Source organism: Cetorhinus maximus, unplaced genomic scaffold (genome assembly GCF_964194155.1).
Source record: "Cetorhinus maximus unplaced genomic scaffold, sCetMax3.hap1.1 HAP1_SCAFFOLD_3120, whole genome shotgun sequence".
Lineage (NCBI taxonomy): Eukaryota > Metazoa > Chordata > Chondrichthyes > Lamniformes > Cetorhinidae > Cetorhinus > Cetorhinus maximus.
In genome coordinates, this window is record NW_027599046.1 from 1,513 (window position 1) to 26,047 (window position 24,535).

A 24,535-nucleotide genomic window follows, 5' to 3' on the forward strand; every position below is an offset into this window, starting at 1 on the left:
TCGGATGAATGACCGATAAGAGCACTCAGCACAGGGACTGATGCAGTTAAGAGCTCCCTCTACACTGTCCTGGTCCCCGATAATACATCCCCACCTGCCCTCACACTTCGCCGCTGTCGGGCATTGTACGCTGCTCGTAACTCACAGCGGGTTACAGCGCCGCGCTCTGGTTTCTGCTGCGGCAAACGGCTGGCATGACCCGGCAACCATCCGGACGGGGCCTTGGGGAATTCAATCGGGAACTCACGTTGTCGTTGGGATAGAGCACGCGGGAGATGTTCTCAGCCACGTTCCTGTCGAGCACGGCCTGGATGTAGCCACCAACGTTGACTGAAACACAAGAGAGAGAGAGAGACAAGGATAAGTGTGTGGAGCAACAACAACAGCTTGCATTTCCATAGTGCCGCAATGTAGTAAAACGTGCCAAGGCACTTCACTACAGCATCAAACAATATTTAACACCAAGCGACATGAAGAAATATTAGGACAGGTAGCAAAATGCTGGGTTAAAGAGGTAGGTTTTTGGGGGCATCTTCAAAGTAGGGGGACAGACACAGAGGGGGACAGAGACACAGCACGCGCGTGGGAGAGAGGTTTAGGGAGCACAGGTATTCCATTCCCCCACCCAAAGCCGCCCCCCGCCCCCCCCGATTGTTGACACGACTTGCAGGGAGAAAGCACGAAAAGTGGCCATTTTGCTCCTCGTGTCTGGACTGGTACTAGGTGTTCAGTCAGATGGGGATGAACACGAGAACACAAGAACTAGGAGCAGGGGTAGGCCATTCGGCCCCTCGAGCCTGCTCCACCATTCAATAACATCATGGCTGATCTGTTTGTGTTCAGTTCCACATTCCCATTTACCCCCGATAACCTTCGATTCCCTTGCCCCACAAGAACTTATCCACCTCCGCCTTAAAAATATTCAGTGACCCCGCTTCACTGCTTTCTGAGGCAGAGAGTTGGGGGACAGACACAGGAGGCGGACAGAGAGAAAAAAAATTCTCCTCATCTCTGTCCTAAAAGGGTGACCCCTAATTTTAAAACAGTGACCCCCTAGTTCTGGACTCTTGTCAAGGCCGTTCAGGATCTTATATGCTTCAATCAAATCACCCCTCACTCTTCTAAACTCCAGTGGAAACAAGCCCAGTCTGTCCAACCTTTCCTCATAAGACAACCCACTCATTCCAGGTATCAATTGAGTAAACCTCCTCCGAACCGCCTCCAATGCATTTACATCCTTCCTTAAATAAGGTGACCAAAACTGCACACAGTATTCCAGATGTGGTCTCACCAATGCCCTGTATAACTGCAGCATAACATCCTTACTTTAATGTTCAATCCCTCTCGTAATAAAGGACAGCATTCCATTACCCTTCTTGATTACCTGCATACTAACTTTTTGTGACTCATGCACTAGGACACCCAGATCCCTCTGCACCTCAGAATTATGCAGCTGTTCTCATTAAGAAAATCTCAGCTTTTTTATTCTTCCTGCCCAAGTGAACAACTTCACATTTTCCCACATTGTACTCCATCTGCCAGATTTTCCCCACTCACTCAACCTATCTATATCTGTCTGCAAACTCCTCATGTCCTCTTCACAACATACTTTGTGTCATTTGCAAATTTAGCTACCATGCCTTCTCTCTCCTCACCTAAGTCATTGATGTAAATTGTAAACGTTGAGGCCCCAGCACAGACCCCTGCGGGACTCCACTAGTCATATCCTGCCAATCAGAAAAAGACCCATTTATGCACACTCTGTTTTCTGCCAGCCAGTCAATCTTCTATCCAGGATAATATGTTACCCCCCAACACCAGGAGCTTTTATTTTCCACAATAACCTTTGATGTGGCACCTTATCAAATGCCCTCTGGAAATCCAAGTCCAGCACATCTACAGGCTCCCCTTTATCCACTGCACATGGTTAGTCTTTCAAAGAACTCCAATAAATTGGCTAAACATGATTTCTCCTTCACAAAACCATGTTGACTCATCCCGGTTACCTTGAGCTATAATCTCTTTAATGATCGATTCTAGCACCTTCTCCAATACAGACATCAAAAGCTAACTGGCCTATAGTTTCCTATTTTCTGTCTCCTTCCCTTCTTGAATAGAGGGGTTTATATTTGCTACTTCCTAATCTGATGGAATCTTTCCAGAATCTAGAAAATTTTGGAAAATTAACACGAACACATCTGCTACCTCATTAGCCGCCTCTTTTAAGACCCTAGGATGAAGTCCATCTGGACCTGGAGACTTGTCAGCCCCATCAGTTTGCTCAGTACCACTTCCCTAGTGATTGTAATTTCACCAGGTTCCTCTCTCTTAAATGGGAAACCTTTTATTTTTAAGCTGTGCCCCCTAGTTCTAGGTTCCCCCACTGGGGGAGCTATCTTCCCGGCATCTACCCTGTCAAACCCCCTTTGGAATCTTATATGTTTCAACAGGCTGCAGTCTTGTGTGGTGGACGCTGAGAGGCTGAATTCCTTCAAGTGAGATCTTGACTGTTGGTGCTGGGGTGCACATCACCTCTTACTGCAGGGAATTCAGGGCCAGAGTGACAGTCGGAACTAGCGTTAATGGCCGAGGTAGCTCAGAGAAAGCGTTTCCCAGGTACTTTTCTCCTCAAGTTGGTCTTTTACTTTTTTTGGGGAAAAAAAAAAAAATCTGGTTGTCCCTCTTCCGGGAGATCGCATGGGTCTCGTCGGGGTGAAGGTGGGGAGCTTACCTTATTGTGCTACGCCAAGTATCCCGATTGTGCGGGACAGGCCGGATGGGCTGAGGGTCTTTGTGCGTCCATCGCTGTTAGTACATTCGATGCATTTAAAAGGGAAGGCTCGATGCATATGTGAGACAGAATGGAACGCGGACTGCTACGGTGAGGTGGGAGAAGGGGGTGGAGTGGGGTCCACAGGGTGGGATGAAGCTGGTGCAGACCACCTGGTCCACAGGCAGGGGGAGGTGCGAGGTGACGGAGGTTTTGGTGGGGGGGGTGGGGCGGTGGGGGAAGGTCCCTCAGCTGGAGGCAGACAACGGGCCTCCTGGCAGATCGGGCCAGCTGTATCGACGGGTGCAGCTGGGCTCACCCGGTGGCAGGATAAAGGCTGGATCTTGGGCGGTTAATAACCAGAGGCGGTCGAGGAGGGCGCGGGAAAGATAAACTGGGACCAGCCGGAGCTCCCATTCGCTACCAAGTCGGGATGGTCAAATCCGCACAGAAGGGAGGATTGGGAGGTGGCAGTGATGCCCGTCACAGTCGAACAGTCACCAACTGGAATTGCCTGTGGAGATGGGTTTAGGTTACTGGAGAGTGGGCAGCCCCAGCACAGTGCACGAGTGATCCATTAAAAAAAAAGCACAACTCACAGGCTTCCAGTTTAAAATCATTGGGTGCTTTGGCAGACCACAGCCGCATAGTGTTCACGGTGTTATTCTTGAAGCCCGGCACTGGGGTGTCGTAGGGTAAAGCCAGGACAATCTAAAACACACAAGAATAGGGTTACAACTCGACACAGTACAGCGCACTAAAAACCATTCTATACCAGGGAAAGGACTGTCCCTATCAAACACTCCCAGGGCAGGTACAGCACGGGGTTAGATACAGAGTAAAGCTCCCTCTACACTGTTCCCATCAAACACTCCCAGGGCAGGTACAGCACGGGGTTAGATACAGAGTTAAGCTCCCTCTACACTGTCCCCATCAAACACTCCCAGGACAGGTACAGCACGGGTTAGATACAGAGTAAAGCTCCCTCTACACTGTCCCCATCAAACACTCCCAGGTCAGGTACAGCACGGGGTTAGATACAGAGTAAAGCTCCCTCTACACTGTCCCCCATCAATCCCTCCCAATGCAGTGCTAAGGGAGTGCTGCACTGTCTGAGGTGCCATCTTGCGGACGAGACTTCAAACGGAGACCCTGGCTGCTCTCTCACATGAGCATGAAAGACCCAATATTTATCCCTCAACCAACATCAGAAAAAGAATTATCCAATCATTATCACATTGCTGTTTGAAGGACAAATTGCAACTGCGTTTCCTACATTAGAACAGTGACTGCTCTTCAGAATAAGCACCTTCATTGGTTGTGAAGTGCTTTGTGATGGCCATGGTCTTGAAAGGTGCTATAGAAATGTAAATTTTTTCCTCGTGTAGGAGACTCACTCTGTCTGCCTGCGGGATGCTGGTCTGTGCCTGGAGATAAGGTCAGTGCTACTCACCTGGGTGTCCACCCATTTGATACCCTCGGGGGTATGCTCCACTCGGCCGTAGAAGTTGACAGGGATGGTGTACTCCGGACGGGCCTTCTCCCAGGGATTGCCGTACCTCAGCCAGTCATCAGCCTCCTCGATCTGTCAAAACATTGTCTGGTTTCAGTAGGGAATCCAAACTTCACGACCCCGTGCCCACCATCCCCCACCCACCTCGCGCCCTGCGTCTCTGTCCCGCACACTGTAAAACCCCTCCACAATCCACCTGTCCCATGCACGTGAGATGCCCTTGCCCCGCACGTGGCCAGGACCTCCCTCCCCTCAAACAGCGAGAGGAAATGCCCCTCCCGAGGTCAAGGGAGCGGGGGTCAAACAGATATCTCCACCACCCCATCACAGCAAGAGGAAAAAAACCACCCAAGCCTGTATGCTGATGCTAGTGAGGGGCTGAGTGCCAGGATTGTAATTGGGGACCCTTCCTGGCTGCTATCCATTGATTCTCAACTTCCCCACCAAAGTCACGCACCATTGGCCGGGCTGAAAGCCACAGTGTAGTCTGCAGGGAGGGCGGCGCTGTTGGGCGGGCGGTGCGCAGGGAGGGCAGCCGGCGCTGTTGGGCGGCCGGAGCTGTTGGGCTGTGCGGCGGGCAGGGAGGGCGGCGCTGTTGGGCTGTGCGGTGGGCAGGGAGGGCGGCGCTGTTGGGCGGGCGGTGCGCAGGGAGAGCGGTGCTGTTGGGCGGGGGCGCGCAGGGAGAGCGTTGCTGTTGGGTGGGCGGCGCGCAGGGAGGGCGGCGCTGTTGGGCGGCCGGCGCTGTTGGGCGGGGGCGTGCAGGGAGAGCGGCGCTGTTGGGTGGCCGGCGCTGCTGGGCGGCCGGCGATGTCGGGCGGGCGGCGCTGTCGGGCGGGCGGCGCTGTCGGGCGGGCGGCGCTGTCGGGCGGACGGTGATGTCGGGCGGGGGGGCGCTGTTGGGCGGACGGCGCTGTCGGGAGGGCGGCGATGTCAGGCGGGTGGCGCTGTCGGGCGGGCGGCGATGTCGGGCGGGCGGCGCTGTCGGGCGGACGACGATGTCGGGAGGGCGACGATGTCGGGAGGGCGGCGCTGTCGGGAGGGCGGCGCTGTCGGGAGGGCGGCGCTGTCGGGCGGACGGCGATGTCGGGCGGGTGACGATGTCGGGAGGGCGGCGCTGTCGGGAGGGCGGCGCTGTCGGGCGGACGGCACGCAGGGAGGGCGGTGCTGTTTTTGAACATTGCCCTACACAACCTGCTGTCCACATTTGCCTAATTTCTAGCAGTGCCTGAAGCTGACAAGCGGTTTGGGCTCCAGGATGTCCTGCGGTGTGAAAGGCCATTGTTTGATTGTCAGCATGCTCTTGGCCTCTATGACCTTTCCCATGTTAGAAACCCGGGGGTGGCAGTGCGAGTCACAATCCTCTTGCCTACTGCCTTCTGCACGTGGCATTGGTGTGTGTGTGTGGGGGGGGAGGGGGGCAGGGGGGTGGCGTCAGGGCAGGGGGCAAGGTCCAAGGTTGGTATCAGACCTCCATTACCCAGGGCCACTAGTACCCAGTATCCCCTCCACCCCCCAGCCAGATTAGACACCTCGGCTCCGCACGGGGATCGGAGCTGAGACGTAAGACATGCTTTATTTGCGGAGGGGGCTTCGGCTGGGACTAGTCAGGAGAGAAATACATTCTGAATTGGGTTCAGGGGACACAGGGTCAGGGTTCAAAGAGGGCAACACACACACACAGGGTTAATGGTGCGCATGACTGGCATGAGAAGGGACACAGGCAGACAGTGGGGTGTGGCTGGGCTCTGTAGATGCCAGGCCTCTTGTAAAGCAGTGAGGTGGAGAAATGCTGCTCTCAGTGGAGCTGCCGATCAGCACACAGTCCCTCCCCTCTACCCCGGCTGCACTGTGACGAGGCAGGGATGCTGCAGCCTGGTGTGTGCTGCATTGCAGTAACTGAAACTATAGGGGCGTGGGAGGGGGGGTGGAGAGGATGGTTTCCCTGGCAATGGCGCAGCTGAGAGGCTGCGAGTGTCATGCAGCCGAACGGACAGCTAAAAGGCTTTCCCTGCCAGTTGGTCCCACAGCCCGAAGCCCCAGCGCAGGGGCAATGGGGCAGGAGAGGAGGTAACTCAGCACCTCAATGCAGAGCCGTGCGACAGGCACTGGAACCAGCCAAGCTGTGGCCAAAACCTCTCACACTCATCTCAGAGATACTGGCAGGGAGTGGGATTAGACTGGGTGGGATATTAAAGGGTGCGGGGAGTGAGGGGGAGAGTGGGATTAGACTGGGTGGGATATTAAAGGGTGCGGGGAGTGAGGGGGAGAGTGGGATTAGACTGGGTGGGATATTAAAGGATGCGGGGAGTGAGGGAGAGAGTGGGATTAGACTGGGTGGGATATTAAAGGGTGCAGGGAGTGAGGGGGAGAGTGGGATTAGACTGGGTGGGATATTAAAGGGTGCAGGGAGTGAGGAGGAGAGTGGGATTAGACTGGGTGGGATATTAAAGGGTGCGGGGAGTGAGGGAGGGAGTGGGATTAGACTGGGTGGGATATTAAAGGGTGCAGGGAGTGAGGGAGGGAGTGGGATTAGACTGGGTGGGATATTAAAGGGTGCAGGGAGTGAGGGGGAGAGTGGGATTAGACTGGGTGGGATATTAAAGGGTGCGGGGAGTGAGGGAGGGAGTGGGATTAGACTGGGTGGGATATTAAAGGGTGCAGGGAGTGAGGGGGAGAGTGGGATTAGACTGGGTGGGATATTAAAAGGTGCGGGGAGTGAGGGAGGGAGTGGGATTAGACTGGGTGGGATATTAAAGGGTGCAGGGAGTGAGGGGGAGAGTGAGATTAGACTGGGTGGGATATTAAAGGGTGCGGGGAGTGAGAGGGAGAGGCGGATTAGACTGGGTGGGGTGTTAAAGGATGCGGGGAGTGAGGGGGAGAGTGGGATTAGACTGGGTGGGGTGTTAAAGGATGCGGGGAGTAAGGGGGAGGGTGGGACATTAAAGGGTGCGGGGAGTGAGGGGGAGAGTGGGATTAGACTGGGTGGGATATTAAAGGGTGCGGGGAGTGAGGGGGAGAGCGGGATTAGACTGGGTGGGGTGTTAAAGGATGCGGGGAGTAAGGGGGAGAGTGGGATTAGACTGGGTGGGGTGTTAAAGGATGCGGGGAGTAAGGGGGAGAGTGGGATTAGACTGGGTGGGATATTAAAGGGTGCGGGGAGTGAGGGGGAGAGCGGGATTAGACTGGGTGGGGTGTTAAAGGATGCGGGGAGTAAGGGGGAGAGTGGGATTATACTGGGTGGGGTGTTAAAGGATGCGGGGAGTAAGGGGGAGAGTGGGATTAGACTGGGTGGGATATTAAAGGGTGCGGGGAGTGAGGGGGAGAGCGGGATTAGACTGGGTGGGGTGTTAAAGGATGCGGGGAGTAAGGGGGAGAGTGGGATTATACTGGGTGGGGTGTTAAAGGATGCGGGGAGTAAGGGGGAGAGTGGGATTAGACTGGGTGGGATATTAAAGGGTGCGGGGAGTAAGAGGGAGAGTGGGATTAGTCTGGGTGGGATATTAAAGGGTGCGGGGAGTAAGGGGAAGAGTGGGATTAGACTCGGTGGGATATTAAAGGGTGCGGGGAGTGCGTGGGATTAGACTGAGTGGGGTGTTAAAGGATGCGGGGAGTAAGGGGGAGAGTGGGATTAGATTGGGTGGGATATTAAAGGGTGCGGGGAGTAAGGGGGAGAGTGGGATTAGACTGGGTGGGGTGTTAAAGAATGCGGGGAGTAAGGGGGAGGGTGGGATTACACTGGGTGGGATATTAAAGGATGCGGGGAGTGAAGGAGAGAGTGGGATTAGTCTGGGTGGGATATTAAAGGATGTGGGGAGTGAGGGGTAGAGCGGGATTAGACTGGGTAGGATATTAAAGGATGTGGGGAGTGAGGGGGAGAGTGGGATTAGACTGGGTGGGATATTAAAGGGTGCGGGGAGTAAGGGGGAGAGTGGGATTAGTCTGGGTGGGATATTAAAGGGTGTGGGGAGTAAGGGGGAGAGTGGGATTAGACTGGGTGGGGTGTTAAAGGATGCGGGGAGTAAGGGGGAGGGTGGGATTAGACTGGGTGGGATATTAAAGGGTGCGGGGGAATGGGGTAAGGCTGGGTGGGATATTAAAGTGTGTGAGGAGTGGGGAGAGTGGATTGTTTGTGGAGAGATATATCTATCAGTGCAGAATCAGGAACTCTCTTTGAAATTTGGGTAGTTTGGAAGGAGCACTTGCATGAGGACAACAACACAGATCACAGAATGCAGGTCAATACGCCCAGTGACACAGATCACAGAATGCAGGTCAATACGCCCAGTGACACAGATCACAGAATGCAGGTCAATACGCCCAGTGACACAGATCACAGAATGCAGGTCAATACGCCCAGTGACACAGATCACTGAATGCAGGTCAATACGCCCAGTGACACAGATCACTGAATGCAGGTCAATACGCCCAGTGACACAGATCACTGAATGCAGGTCAATACGCCCAGTGACACAGATCACTGAATGCAGGTCAATACGCCCAGTGACACAGATCACTGAATGCAGGTCAATACGCCCAGTGACACAGATCACTGAATGCAGGTCAATACGCCCAGTGACACAGATCACTGAATGCAGGTCAATACGCCCAGTGACACAGATCACTGAATGCAGGTCAATGCGCCCAGTGACACAGATCACTGAATGCTGGTCAATACGCCCAGTGCCACAGATCACAGACTGCAGGTCAATACGTCCAGTGACACAGATCACTGAATGCAGGCCAATACGCCCAGTGCCACAGATCACTGAATGCAGGCCAATACGCCCAGTGACACAGATCACTGAATGCAGGTCAATACGCCCAGTGCCACAGATCACAGACTGCAGGTCAATACGCCCAGTGACACAGATCACTGAATGCAGGCCAATACGACCAGTGACACAAATCACTGAATGCAGGCCAATACGCCCAGTGACACAGATCACTGAATGCAGGCCAATGCGCCCAGTGCCACAGATCACTGAATGCAGGTCAATACGGCCAGTGCCACAGATCACTGAATGCAGGCCAATACGCCCAGTGACACAGATCACTGAATGCAGGCCAATGCGCCCAGTGCCACAGATCACTGAATGCAGGTCAATGCGCCCAGTGCCACAGATCACTGAATGCAGGTCAATACGCCCAGTGACACAGATCACTGAATGCAGGCCAATACGCCCAGTGACACAGATCACTGAATGCAGGCCAATACGCCCAGTGCCACAGATCACAGACTGCAGGTCAATACGCCCAGTGACACAGATCACTGAATGCAGGTCAATACGCCCAGTGACACAGATCACTGAATGCAGGTCAATTCGCCCAGTGACACAGATCACAGAATGCAGGTCAATACGCCCAGTGACACAGATCACTGAATGCAGGTCAATACGCCCAGTGACACAGATCACTGAATGCAGGTCAATACGGCCAGTGACACAGATCACAGAATGCAGGTCAATGCGCCCAGTGACACAGATCACTGAATGCAGGTCAATACGCCCAGTGACACAGATCACTGAATGCAGGTCAATACGCCCAGTGACACAGATCACTGAATGCAGGTCAATTCGCCCAGTGACACAGATCACTGAATGCAGGTCAATACGCCCAGTGACACAGATCACAGAATGCAGGTCAATACGCCCAGTGACACAGATCACTGAATGCAGGTCAATGCGCCCAGTGACACAGATCACTGAATGCAGGTCAATACGCCCAGTGACACAGATCACTGAATGCAGGTCAATACGCCCAGTGCCACAGATCACAGAATGCAGGTCAATGTGCCCAGTGCCACAGATCACAGACTGCAGGTCAATACGCCCAGTGCCACAGATCACAGAATGCAGGTCAATACGCCCAGTGACACAGATCACTGAATGCAGGTCAATGCGCCCAGTGCCACAGATCACAGACTGCAGGTCAATACGCCCAGTGCCACAGATCACAGAATGCAGGTCAATACGCCCAGTGCCACAGATCACAGACAGCAGGTCAATACGCCCAGTGACACAGATCACAGAATGCAGGTCAATACGCCCAGTGCCAGCGGAGAGTGGACGGCGCTGCACTGTCGGAGGCAGTGTCCTGGGGCCCATATTTATCTTTCAACCAATCATTGCCAAATTAACCGGCCAATCATCACTCTGTGTGGGATCTTGCAATGTGCAGATTGGCTGCTGCAATTTCCTCTTCACCACAACGACCACACTTTGAGAGTGCGGCACTTCAGCAGGTGCAAAGTGCGTTGAGAAAAGAAGGTTTAACTAATGCAAGTTGTCTCTCGCTTGTGGGGGCAGTGGTGGGGGGGTGCGGGCAGGGAAGAGAAGGGGCTGTGGGCAGTGGTGGCGTGCCCTGGACGACTGTCACACAGGCGGGGGAAACTCTCAGAGCTGGCACGCTCTTTCCCTGCCCAGGACCCTCACGCATCGCGACCTGGCAACGACAACGGTGGTGGGGTGGTCAAATATCACAGACATTGCCTGGAGCCCAGCAGAAGACGGGGGTGGGGGAATCTGGTTTCTGCAGATGGGAGAAGCAGCCTTGGTGACTGATTAACACAGTGTGGCTGTACCTCTCCCATCAACACAAACACCAGCTGTTGGTTCCAGGATTACCACCGTGGCCTTTAGCCTACGAAAGTTCAAACCGCTCCCATTTGACCTTTAACGGAATGCTTCGAACATGAGCAGGGAGGCAAGCAGGCTTCGGCAGGGGATTGGGGAGGGGGGGTGGGGGAGTGCTTCTGTCTCTCAACGCCTAGTTTTTGAGTCACTATTCTAAAATCAGGATTGCGATAGTCGTACTGAAAACCTCTCTCAAGTTTCAACCTTCCAGGCCTATGCTTTCCTCCTCCTGCTCCTGGGGGCTGAAATCATAGGATTATGTCGGATACATACAGGCCATTCGGCCCTACTGGGCCATGCTGGTGTTTATGCTCCGCTCGAGCCTCCTCCCATCTTCCCCTATCTGAATCTACCATCGAAATCTTCGATTCCTTTCTAGCCTTGTGCGTTTATCCAGCTTCCCCTTGAACGTCTCTATATTATTCACCTCAACCGCTCCCTGTTCCACACTCTCACCGCTCTCTGCGTAAAGAAGTTTCTCCTGAATTCCCGATTGGATTTATTGGCGGCTGTCTTATGTTTATGGCCTCTAGTTGCGCTCTTCCCCGCAGGTGGGAACTCTCTGTATCCACTCAATTGAAACCTTTCCTAATTGTTAAAGGCTTCGATGAGGTCGCCCCCTCAGCCTTGTTTTCTCAAGAGAGAGGAGACCCAGCCTGGCAATCCTTTCCTGTCACGTGTTTCTAAGATCCTCCTTATAAATCATCTCTGCACCCTCTCCAGCGCCTCTGTATCCTTTTTATAATATGGCGACCAGAACTGCACACAGTGTGGGCCAACCAAGGTTCGATATAGGTTTGGTGCAGCTTCCCGATATTCAATTCTATCCCTTTAGGAAGACAGCCCAGTCATTGGTTTGCATAAGACAAAAAAATGGCCCCGAGTCTCGCTGACCTTGAATCAACACTCGCGGTGGCTTCTCCTACCCCAATGTGCCTGCGATTCACCCCAGCTCCCGTACATTCAGTCCCAAACCACAAGACCTCCCCCTCCCTTGCTCCCACTGCCCACGAGTTTTTATAAACACCCCAAGTTGTACCTTGTTGACTGCCCTCACATTCTCTGCTTTCTTCCCCACCGCACCCCCACCCCCCACACCGTGACGGTGCCCCCGGGCCTAGCTGGTGAGGAGCCGCCAGCGCAGGCGGGTACAAATGGAAGTCAATTCGGAAGTTCATTCACCTGCCACCCGTTGGAAATCTTCTGGTTGAAGATGCCAAACTCATACCGGATGCCGTAGCCATAGGCGGCCAGCCCCAACGTCGCCATGGAGTCCAGGAAGCATGCTAGACAGGAGGGAGGGAGAGCGTGTCAGCCATTTGCATTCAACAACTATCAGCTCGGTTTCATCCGCTTACCGCAGCCCCTACACTTTGAGAGGGATTTCATGGTTTGAAAAGCAGTTTGGGGCATCCCAAGGTCGTGAAAGGCATTAAAGAAACTGCAAGACTCTCTCTTGGATGGTACAGACACCAGTGGAGGCAGTATCGTGGCTGCAGGTGACCCTCCCCTCATCACCCTTCAAGGACATATCTCTAACTATGTCCAGCATTGGCTGGGTCAATGGATGCACAATTCTTACAGACAGCAGTTGTAGCAGTCTCCGGGAGGGGGGTCTGTGTCTGAGATTTTCCCTCCTACACAGTCACACAGATAAGGCTGAAGCATTGGCAGCCATCTTCAGCCGACTGGATGATCCAACTCGGCCTCCTCCGGAGGTCCCCAGCATCACAGACACCAGTCTTCAGCCAAGTCGATGCACTCTACGTGATATCAAGGGACGGCTGAAGGCGTTGGATAGTGCAAAGGCTATGGGCCCTGACAATATTTTGGCAATAGCACTGAGGACTTGTGCTCCAAGACTTGCCGCTCCCACCCAGCCAAGCTGTTCCAGTACAACGCTGGCATCTACCCGGCTATGTGGAAAATTGCCCAGGTATGTCCCGTCCACAAAAAGCAGAACAAATCCGACCCGGCTAATTACCGCCCCATCAGCATATTCTCGACTATCAGCAAAGTGATGGAAGGCGTTGTCAACAGTGCTATCAAGCAGCATTTTAGGGTTGCAAATTGTGGTTAAATGTATCCCTGGAGATTTCATCACATGACTTGCCCCCCTGCTCCAGCCATTAGTCAGCCAACACATCCATCCTTGTGCCGTACTGTCTTCACACACCAATTGGAAAGCAAAAAGGCTCATGACCCAATTGGATGATGTTTGACTGTCAGCAAACAGCGTTTTCCCCCCCCATTTTGAACGTTTTTTATATCTGGTGAAGAGAAATGTTCAAAGAAAATTTAAAGAAAACAATCTTTTTTAATGTCCGAATGATTTTTCTCCAGGGTTACACGCAGCGGTGTCCTGGAGATTGATCTTCAATTCCTGGAGACTCCGGGCCAATCCCGGAGGGCTGGCAACCCTACGGCACTTACCCAGCAATAACCTGCTCACTGATGCTCAGTTTGGGTTCCGCTAGGGTCACTTATTACAGCCTTGGTCCAGATATGGGCAAAAGAGTGTAACACAAGAGCGGAGACGAGGGCAATTGGCCTTGACATCAAGGCAGCATTTGACTGAATGTGGCATCAAGGAGCCCTAGCAAAACTGGAGTCAGTGGGAATCGGGGGAAATCTCTCCACTGGTTAGTCACACCTAGCAAATAGGAAGATGGTTGTAGTTGTTGGAGGTCAATCATCTCAGATCTAGGGGTTCCTCAGAGTCATGTCCTAGGCCCAACCATCTTTAGCTGCTTCATCAATGACCTTCCTTCCATCATATGGTCAGAAGTGGGGATGTTCGCTAATGATTGCACAATGTTCAGCACCATTCGCAACTCAGATACGGAAGCAGCCCATGTCCAAATACTGCAAGACTTGCACAATAGGCTTGGACTAATAACCGGCAAGTAACATTCGCGCCACACAAAGTGCCGGGCAATGAACATGGCCAACAAGAGAGAATCTAACCATCACCCCTTGATATTCAATGACATTATCAACGCTGAACCCCCCCACTATCAACGTCCTGGGGTTTACCAATAACCAGAAACTAAACTGGATCAGTCATATACTGTGGCTACAAGAGCAGGTCAGAGGCTGGGAATTCTGCAGCAAGTAACTCACCTCCTGACTGCAGTGGTTCAAGAAGGCAGCACACCACCACCTTCTCAAGGCCCATTCGGGACATGCAAATCCCATAAATGAATAAAAAAAGCACACACAAACATACGCACACACAGGACAAGGGTCTGTATTTTTTTTGTTCATTCATGGGATGTGGGCTTTACTGGCAGGGCCAACATTTATTGCCCATCCCTAGTTGCCTTTGAGAAGGTGGTGGTGAGCTGTCTTCTTGAGCCGCTGCAGTCCATGTGGTGTAGGTACATCCACAGTGCTGTTAGGGAGGGAGTTCCAGGATTTTGACCCAGCGACAGTGAAGGAACGGCTGATATATTTCCAAGTCAGGGTGGTGAGTGGCTTGGAGCGGAATTTGCAGGTGGTGGTGTTCCCATGTGTCTGCTGCCCTTGTCCTTCTAGGTGGCAGTGGCTGTGGGTTTAGAAGGCGCTCTCTAAGAAGCCTTGGTAAGTTGCTGCAGTGCATCTTGTAGATGGTACACACTGCTGCTACTGTGCGTCGGTGGTGGGAGTGAATGTTTGTGGATGGGATGCCAATCAAGCGGGGCTGCTTTGTCCTGGATGGTGTCGAGCTTCTTGAGTGTTGTGGGAGCTGCACTCACTCAGGTAAGTGGAGAGTATTCCATCACACTCCTGACTTGTGCCTTGTAGGTGGTGGACAGGCTTTGGGGAGTCAGGAGGTGAGTTACTCACCGCAGGATTCCCAGCCTCTGACCTGCTCTTGTAGCCACAGTATTTATATGGCTGGTCCAGTTCAGTTTCTGGTCAATGGTAACCCCCAGGATGTCGACAGTGGGGGGATACAGTGATGGTAATGCCATTGATTGTCAAGGGGCGATGGTTAGACTCTCTCTTGTTGGAGATGGTCATTGCCTGGCACTTGTGTGGCATGAATGTTATTTGTCAATTTCCCCCCAGTAGAGGCAGACTTGGGGGGGGGGGTGGGGGGTGGAAACAGCCCCAAAAGCCAGCTCAGTCAACTACAGAGGGCCACGAATGGAGCCCTGGGGAGGGGCCCGAGAGAATGGAACATGTCTGGATAAGGTGCTATAGCTGCAGGGAAATTCAGGCATGAGTGGCCCACGTTGGGGTGGGGGGTGGGGCTACCAACAGAAATGGGGAGGGTAGATGGCCATTTTAACTCGCTTTGTTTCATTGTTGGTTTGACGGAAGTTCCTCACCAGCCAGCCGGCCGAGACCCCCGTTTCCAAGGCCAGCATCTTCTTCTATCTCTTCCAATTCTTCCATGTCCAGACCGAGCTGCAGAAGAAAGTGAGAAAGGAAAAATCATGCAGAGACAATATAAAATAAGGGGTACAGTTGTTAAGAGGGTGCAGGAACAGAGGGCCCTGGCTGTATATGTGCATTGATCATTGAAGGTGGCAGGACAGGTGGAGAGAGTAGTTAATAAAGCATATGGGCTTTATTAATAGGGGTACAGAGTACAAGAGCATGGAGGTTACGCTGAATTTAGTTAGACCTCAGCTGGAGTATTGTGTACAGTTCTGGGCACCACACTATAGGAAGGGTCTGAACGCATTGGAAAGAGTGCAGAAGAGGTTTATAAGAATGGTTCCAGGGGTGAGACACTTCAGTTATGAGGATAGGTTGGAGAGGTCGGGACTGTTCTCCTTGGAGAGGAGAAGGCTAAGAGGAGATTTGATAGAGGCGTTCAAAATGGTGAGGGCTCTGGACCGAGTAGATGGGGGAAAACTGTTCCCGCTCGTGAAAGGATTGAGAATGAGGGGGCACAGATTGAGAAAGTGATTTGCAAAAGAAGCAAGTGTGACGCGAGAACAAACTTTTTCACACGACGAGTGGGTCTAGTCTGGAACGCGTGCCTGCAAGTGTGGTGGAGGCAGGTTCAACTGAGGCATTCCAGAGGGCATTAGATGATTATTTGAATAGAAACAATGTGCAAGGGGAGCAGGAAAAAGGCAGGAGAACGGCACTGAGTCATAATGCTCATTTGGAGAGCCGGTGCAGACATGATGGGCCGAGTGGCCTCCTCCTGTGCCATAACAATTCTGTGAGGTAAATTAGTAAGCAGGATGGCACTGGGCAAGGCCCAGCCCAACCCCGAACGCTGGAATGCTAGAGGGGGCGGTGGGACTGGGGTTTTACAAAGCAGGGCAGTCCCAGGCTCGATGCCCGGCCTACACAGGGGACGTGGCAACTGGCCCGAGCGTCACCGAGGGAGTCTCAATACATGCACCTCCAGCTGGGGAATGGCACTACCTCAGCACAAAGGCGCAATCGAGGATACGAAGGGGTACGGGATTTTTGGAACGTGCCATAAAGCGGGTGCCAGAATCAAAAAGCGGAGGGAGGAGTTGTCCAGAGCAGGAGTTGGAAACAGGAGTGGGTCTTCGTGGCAGAAGGAAATGGCAGAGGTCACTCCTGAAGGACCCGCAATGTTATAGTTCACCTTCTGCCTTATTGAGTGTTGCATTTAAGGAGTTAAGAGTGAGCCAGAGGGCTGTAATAGGAGAAGGCGCTCAAACAGCTGCAGCCGATTTCTGACGACTCAGTCAGCCTCCTAAATGTCACAGTGCTTCAGGACGCGGGCCAGGGCCTGGTTAGCTTCGTCACCCAGCCCTCCAGGCCTGTCAATCTTTGATGCATTACACTAAGGCCTGTTAAAATTTATTCCCTCAACCGAGGGGTGTCCGGTGACAAGAACGCAGGCTTCAGGAATCCTCGCCCATCGGAGATTCTTCATGTTTGCTCGGGTTAAATTAGGGTGGGTGGGGTGTGGCGGGGGGAGAAAAGCAGTCCCACCCCTCAACAGCCACACTTGCTGGGTAACAGTCAGCAACAGGGACACTGCTGTTCTCTCTCTAGCCTGGGCACAGTGAGGTGAAGGGTAGCTTGCCCTGGCTCCACCCTGGCCGGGATCAGTCTGGTTCGAGTTGGGCTGTGGGAGTGGGGTGGGTGGGGGGGCTGTGGGGTGGGGGTGTGTGTGTGTGTGTGTGTGTGTGCGCGCATGGGAATAGTGGGGAGGCCGAAATTGGGACTGAATGTCGTGCTGCCAATGAGGGTGCGCCTGACGCCAGAGGGGTTGCTGCAGGTTAACAGGAGGCCGAGGGGACCACAGGATGAACCTGCGCTATCCTTGTAGCTGGGGTAGGGGGTGGACTCCACTATTCCACAGAAGGGATCGGGAGAGGCAACACAGACTCAATGGCACAGTTTCAAAGAGTGTGCAGGGACAGCAGGACTTGGGTGTCCATGTGCATAGACCTTTGAAGCTGGCAGGACATATTGAGAGAGGACTTAGCAAAGCAGATGGGATCTTGGGCTTCATAAATAGAGGTATTGAGCACAATAGCAGGGAAGTTATGCTGAAGATATAGAGCTCTGGTTAGGCCACAACTAGAGTATTGTGTCCAGTTCTGGTCACCGCACTTTAGGAAGGATGTGAGGGTCCAAGAGAGGGTGCAGAGGGGATTGACCAGAACTGTCCCAGGGATGAGGGGATTTTAGCGACAGGGGTTAGGGGGCTCGAGAAGCTGGGGTTGCTCTCCTTGGGGCAAAGGAGATTGAAGGGGGGGGATTTGATAGAGGTGGACAAGATGGTGACAGGTTTGGATAAGGTAGACAAAGAAAAGCTGTTCCCATTGGCTGATGGGACAAGGACTGGGGAGGGGGCGCTGGTGGCTGACAGTACAAGGACTAGGGGAACACAGATTTAAGGTTTTAGGCAATGGGGGGGAGCAGGGGGTGTGTTTTTACACAGCGAGTGGTAATGACCTGGAACCATGAGGGGGGTGGAAGCAGAGACGATGAACGATTTCAAAAGGAAATTGGATGGGCGCTCGAGGGAAATAAACTTGCAGGGATACGGGGATAGAGCAGGGGCTGGGTGGGGGGGGGAATGGGACTGACTGGGTTGGTGTACACAGAGCCGGCATGGACTCGATGGGCCATATGGCCTCACTCAGTGTTGTATTGACTCTACGTCTTCCAATTCCTCCAGTCACTAATCGGGAGAGGAAACAGGCCTTGTTGGCCAGAGGGGGGAATTCCAACCCCCATCCCACCAGGTGGGATCTGTGCCCTGGTCCACCACACACACCACCATCACCCCCACCAAAATTTTGCACTCCCATTCATCATTGCTGGAGGGAAAAAGATAGTCGCAGAAGAACCAGATTATGCAGCGAGTTGTTGTGATCTGGAAGGCGCTGCCTGAAAGGGCGGCGGAAGCAGATTCAATAGGAACTTTCCAAAGGGGGAATTGGATAAATACTCAAAAAGGAAAAACATGGCAGGGTGATGAGGATAGAGCATGGAGGAGAGTGAAAGAGCAACCCAACTAATCCCAAAGAGCCAGCACAGGCAGGACGGGCCGAATGGTTTCCCTCAGTGCTGTACGATTCAAATATTGGCTCAAGGTGTGAAGACATTGTGCTGGGCTGGGGGGACATGGATAATCAATCAAACCACGCGAGAATTTTGAGCATCGAGATGGAGAGTGAACATATAGCACTGTCAAGGGGGGAGGGGGAAAACGGGTGGAGGGGCATAAGGAAAACAGTACTACGATGCCCAGCTATTCCCAGGCCCCTTACCTGATAGATGGCTTCATCGCAGGCGTTCTGTAGACCCAGGTTCACCATTGTGTTCTGCAGCGTGCGGCCCATGTAGAACTCCAGGGACAGATAATAAATACGCTGCAGGGTTAAAGGGGGAAGACAGAGAGAAAGAACATCAGTCATCTTGGCAAATAGGTAGCAGGAAACAGGCAGCAAGGGCTTCCAGTTTAAGGGGTGGCGTCAGGATGTTACCGGAGCTAAAAGGGTTAATTGGCGAGGACAGGTCGCACAGGCTAGGCTTGTATTCCCTCGAGTGTAGAAAGTTAAGGGGTGATCTAATCGAGGTATTTAAGAGAATTGGAGGATTCAATAGGGTCAATAGAGAGAAACTATTTCCTCTGGTTGGGGGCTGGGAGGGCCAGAACCTTAAAATCAGAGCCACTTCGGAAGATAGGACTTAGGAACAGGAGGGGGCCCATTCGGCCCTTCGAGCCTGCTCCGCCATTCAAATCAGGTCACGGCTGATCGGACTGCGGCCCGACCTCCATTTGCCTGCCTGTCACCCATAACCCTCGACTCCCTTGTCGATCAAAAATCTGTCGAACTCAGCCTCAAATGTATGCAATGACCCAGCCTCCACTGCGCTCTGGGGGAGAGAAATCCAAAGACTAACAACTCCACTTCTGATTTCTTCACACAAAGGGGAGTGGAAATCTGGAATTCGCCTCCCCCCACCTTCCCCCACAAAAAGGTACTGAGGCGAAGGGGTCAAAATTTAAATTGATGGATTTCCATTGGCTAATGGCACTTTTGTTGGAAAAGGGTGTTGAGGGTTACAGAACCAAAGCAGCGAGATGGTATTAAGATACTAATCAAATGGCAGAATAGGCTGTTTCTACATCTCGAGCTCCACTCCGGACAGGCCTGGTGCGTGAATGCTGGGTTGACAGACAGCGAGTGGTGCACGCATCTACTGGGAGGGAGTCGCCCTTCTCCATCACTGGGGTATAACTGGGGCCCCTTCAGCCTTGAATGCAGTTTAACCCCGGACCAGGTAATCCGGCAGATTAAAAAACATATAGTGAGGGAAGGCAACGGGACTGCACCTCAGCAGCTCTTCCCCTAACCAGAGCCTCACCACCCATGTGCGGACTAGGAACCACCGCAGGATCAGAATGTCAGAGATTGAGGAAAGGGCCTCAAAGGCAGACTCGTGCTCCTCCAGTTATTCCTCAGTCCAGCCAGTGTTTAGAGCTGTTTGAATGTTTGCGTTGCGGAGGTCTCTCAGTTGGATGGGCACTTGGAGGAGGGTACAGTTGGGGGGGTGTGTGGGTGGGAAGGTCTCAGGTCAGCCTCAATGGTTCCAACCTGTGCTGACCCATGGCCCAGGCCATCTTTTTAAAGTTAACATCACTACACAGGAGTGAGTCCCAAACACGCTGGGAGACCACTCAGCCACATTTCACAGCGGTGTAGGCAGTATTATTAGGCCAATAAACTTGATCATACTTGGATGAGCTGCATTACAATTTGTCTGCTCAATCTTTAACCACCCCCAGTGACAGACCCATCCCCACCAGTACTGTACCCCAGTGTTATACAGTGACAGACCCGTCCCCACCAGTACTGTACCCCAGTGTTATACAGTGACAGACCTGTCCCCACCAGCACTGTATCCCAGTGTTATACAGTGACAGACCCGTCCCCACCAGAACTGTACCCCAGTGTTATAGTGACAGACCTGTCCCCACCACTGTACCCCAGCGTTATACAGTGACAGACCCGTCCCCACCAGTACTGTACCCCAGTGTTATACAGTGACAGACCCGTCCCCACCAGTACTGTACCCCAGTGTTATACAGTGACAGACCTGTCCTCACCAGTACTGTACCCCAGTGTTATACAGTGACAGACCCGTCCCCACCAGTACTGTACCCCAGTGTTATACAGTGACAGACCCGTCCCCACCAGTACTGTACCCCAGTGTTATACAGCGACAGACCCGTCCCCACCAGTACTGTACCCCAGTGTTATACAGCGACAGACCCGTCCCCACCAGTACTGTACCCCAGTGTTATACAGCGACAGACCCGTCCCCACCAGTACTGTACCCCAGTGTTATACAGCGACAGACCCGTCCCCACCAGTACTGTACCCCAGTGTTATACAGCGACAGACCCGTCCCCACCAGTACTGTACCCCAGTGTTATACAGCGACAGACCCGTCCCCACCAGTACTGTACCCCAGTGTTATACAGCGACAGACCCGTCCCCACCAGTACTGTACCCCAGTGTTATACAGCGACAGACCCGTCCCCACCAGTACTGTACCCCAGTGTTATACAGCGACAGACCCGTCCCCACCAGTACTGTACCCCAGTGTTATACAGCGACAGACCCGTCCCCACCAGTACTGTACCCCAGTGTTATACAGCGACAGACCCGTCCCCACCAGTACTGTACCCCAGTGTTATACAGCGACAGACCCGTCCCCACCAGTACTGTACCCCAGTGTTATACAGCGACAGACCCGTCCCCACCAGTACTGTACCCCAGTGTTATACAGCGACAGACCCGTCCCCACCAGTACTGTACCCCAGTGTTATACAGCGACAGACCCGTCCCCACCAGTACTGTACCCCAGTGTTATACAGCGACAGACCCGTCCCCACCAGTACTGTACCCCAGTGTTATACAGTGACAGACCCGCCCCCACCAGTACTGTACCCCAGTGTTATACAGTGACAGACCCGTCCCCACCAGTACTGTACCCGTGTTATACAGTGACAGACCCGTCCCCACCAGTACTGTACCCCAGTGTTATACAGTGACAGACCCGTCCCCACCAGTACTGTACCCCAGTGTTATACAGTGACAGACCCGTCCCCACCAGTACTGTACCCCAGTGTTATACAGTGACAGACCCGTCCCCACCAGTACTGTACCCCAGTGTTATACAGTGACAGACCCGTCCCCACCAGTACTGTGCCCCAGTGTTATACAGTGACAGACCCGTCCCCACCAGTACTGTACCCCAGTGTTATACAGTGACAGACCCGTCCCCACCAGTACTGTACCCCAGTGTTATACAGTGACAGACCCGCCCCCACCAGTACTGTACCCCAGTGTTATACAGTGACAGACCCGCCCCCACCAGTACTGTACCCCAGTGTTATACAGTGACAGACCCGTCCCCACCAGTACTGTACCCGTGTTATACAGTGACAGACCCGTCCCCACCAGTACTGTACCCCAGTGTTATACATTGACAGACCCGTCCCCACCAGTACTGTACCCCAGTGTTATACAGTGACAGACCCGTCCCCACCAGTACTGTGCCCCAGTGCTATACAGTGACAGACCCGTCCCCACCAGTACTGTGCCCCAGTGTTATACAGTGACAGACCTATACCCACTATAGCCGGAAATGATAGGGCTAGGGATGAAGGTTAGAGAATGCTGACAGCTTTTTCCAGCTCATCATTCCTAGTGGCACCTCGAGTGCAACAAACAGGGTTATTTGCAGAGGATTTGTAATAATTGAAGGTAGGTTATGCGGGGAACTCAGAGTAGCCTTTCTTTATTATTTGAGCACAGTTGTTATGGAGATTTTCCATCTGTCCAATGACCGTGATGCCTTGTAGCCTTTCAGATGATGCGATAATCCATTTGCGCAGAGTGCCAAACAACTGGTCTGTTTGGTTTAGGCCGCAGCATCTGTCTGGCAGGCCATGTATGGGCGATGCTATTTAATGCATTATCTGGATGTGGGCAGTGGGCCAGCGGGGTTGGGGGGTGGTGGGAAACAACAATCTGTAAGCTTGCGAGTTAGAATCGCAGACCGCGCTACTTATTTAGGTCATGTTAATGTGCTCAGTCTCAAGACTGGAAAGTAATGTTTGTATTGGAGAAGGGCAGTGTTCTGCCGGAGAACAGCTCGAATGCTCAACATTCACAAGAGCCTTTGGGGAAAAGCATTTAAAATGGAGAAAGGTCTGGACATTTTACTGCAGGAACCTCAAACAATTTCTGAGCAATGCCGTGAAATGATAGCCAGAGTGAACAGGGTGGTAGAGAGACATTAGGGCACAGAATGAGGCCATTTGGCCCATCGAATCCATGCTGGCTCTTTGTACGCCGATCCAGTCAGTCCCATTTCCCCCCCTCCCCCCCCACTCTAACCCCGTATCCCTGCAATTTTATTTCCCTCCATCCAATTTCCTTTTGAGATCATTCATTGTCTCCACTTCCACCCCCCCCTCCCTCATGGACAGCGAGTTCCAGGTCATCACCACTCGCTGTAAAAACGTTCCTCCTCACATCCCCTCCTTAACAAAAATCTTTTGAGAAAAGAAAAAAGAAAAAACTTTTTGAGATTCATGTACCAGAGCACCCAGGTCCCTCTGTACCACAGAATTCTGAAATTTCTCTCTCCATTTAAGCAATATACTGCCTTTCTATTCTTCCTGCCAAAATGGAGAAGTTCACAATTTCCCACATTATACTCCAGCTGCCAATTTTCTGTCCAATCGCTTAACCTATCTAAATTCCTTTGTAGACTCTTTGCCTCCTCTTCACAATTTACTTACCTACCTAAGTCTGCGCCATCAGCAAATTTAGCCACCATACATTCGGCCCCTTCATCCATCCAAGTCATTAATATAAATTGTAAATAGTTGAGACCCCAGCACTGATCCCTGCGGCACTCCACTTGTTACATCTTGTTAACCCAAAAATGACCCATTTATGCCCACTCTGTGCTTTCTGTTAGCTAACCAATCTCCTTCCATGTTAATATGTTACCCCCTACACCTTGAGCTCTTCCTTTGTACAGTAACATTTGATGGGGCATCTTACCAAACACCTTTTGAAAATCCAAGTACACCACATCTACAGGTTCCCCTTTATCCATGTTACTTGTTCAAAGAACTGCAATAAATTAGTCAAACATGATTTCCCTTTCACAAGACCATGGTGACTGCATTAAGATTCAAGCGTCTTGCTAGAACCTCAGATTCCCGTATTTTCCCCTTGATAGATGTCAGGCTACCAGGCCTGTTGTTATCAGGTTTCTGTCTTCCTCCTTTCTTGAATAGAGGCCTTTTGCTATTTTCCAATCTGATGGGACCTTTCCAGAATCTAGGGAATTTTGGAAAATTACAACTCATGCATCCACTGTCTCCACAATCACTTCTTCTGGTACCCTAGGATGAAGTCCATCAGATCTTGGTGACTTGTCAGCCTTTAATTCTATTAGTTTTCTACGTACTCTTTCCCTGGTGAATGTAATTGTTTTAAGTTCCTCCCTCCCTTTCACCTCTTGACTTACAATTATTTCTGGGATGTTATTTGTGTCTTCTACAGTGAAGACAGGCAAAATATCTGTTCAATTCTTCCGCCATTTCCAAATTTCCCATCATCAATGCCCCAGGCTCAATCTTTAGAGGACCCATGCTCACTTTACTTACTTTTTTCCTTTTTAACTACTTATGGAAACCCTTACTGTTTTTATATTTCTAGCTAGCTTTCTCTCATTTTTTTTGAGTCATTCTTTGCTGGTCTACAAATTATGACCAAGCTTCTGAGCTACCACTAATCTTTGCAGCATTATATGCTTTTTACTTTCAATTTGATATTATCTTTAACTCCCTTCATTAGTCACGGTGCATCCTTCTCCTGGAGTCTTTCTTTCTTGCTGGGATATGCTGAGTGTTGTGAAATACTTCCTTAACTGTCCACCACTGCACCTCGACTGACCTACCCCTTAATCTAATTTTCTAGTTCACTTTAGCCAGCTGGCTTCATACCCTTGTAACTGCCTTTATTTAAGTTTAAAACTTAAAACCCACTCTTCTCTCTGTCAAGCTGAATGCGAAATTCAGTCATGTTAGGATCGCTGCTATCTAGAGGCTCCTTTGCTATGAGGTCATTCATTAACTTGCCATGA

The 24,535-nt window shown here is 52.1% G+C and overlaps 1 protein-coding gene across 1 annotated transcript; it reads right to left on the reverse strand.

The window, feature by feature from the left end:
* Positions 1 to 247: 247 nt before the first annotated feature.
* LOC144677829 (glycogen phosphorylase, brain form-like) lies at positions 248 to 18,726 on the reverse strand (the record flags this gene model as incomplete). The annotated part of the gene is made up of 6 exons (XM_078537836.1): positions 248 to 330; positions 3,370 to 3,481; positions 4,224 to 4,355; positions 12,098 to 12,201; positions 15,232 to 15,310; positions 18,625 to 18,726. Coding segments are annotated over 6 exons (612 nt in total), but the record flags the coding sequence as incomplete, so codon positions are not given.
* Between the last annotated feature and the right edge of the window lie 5,809 nt (positions 18,727 to 24,535).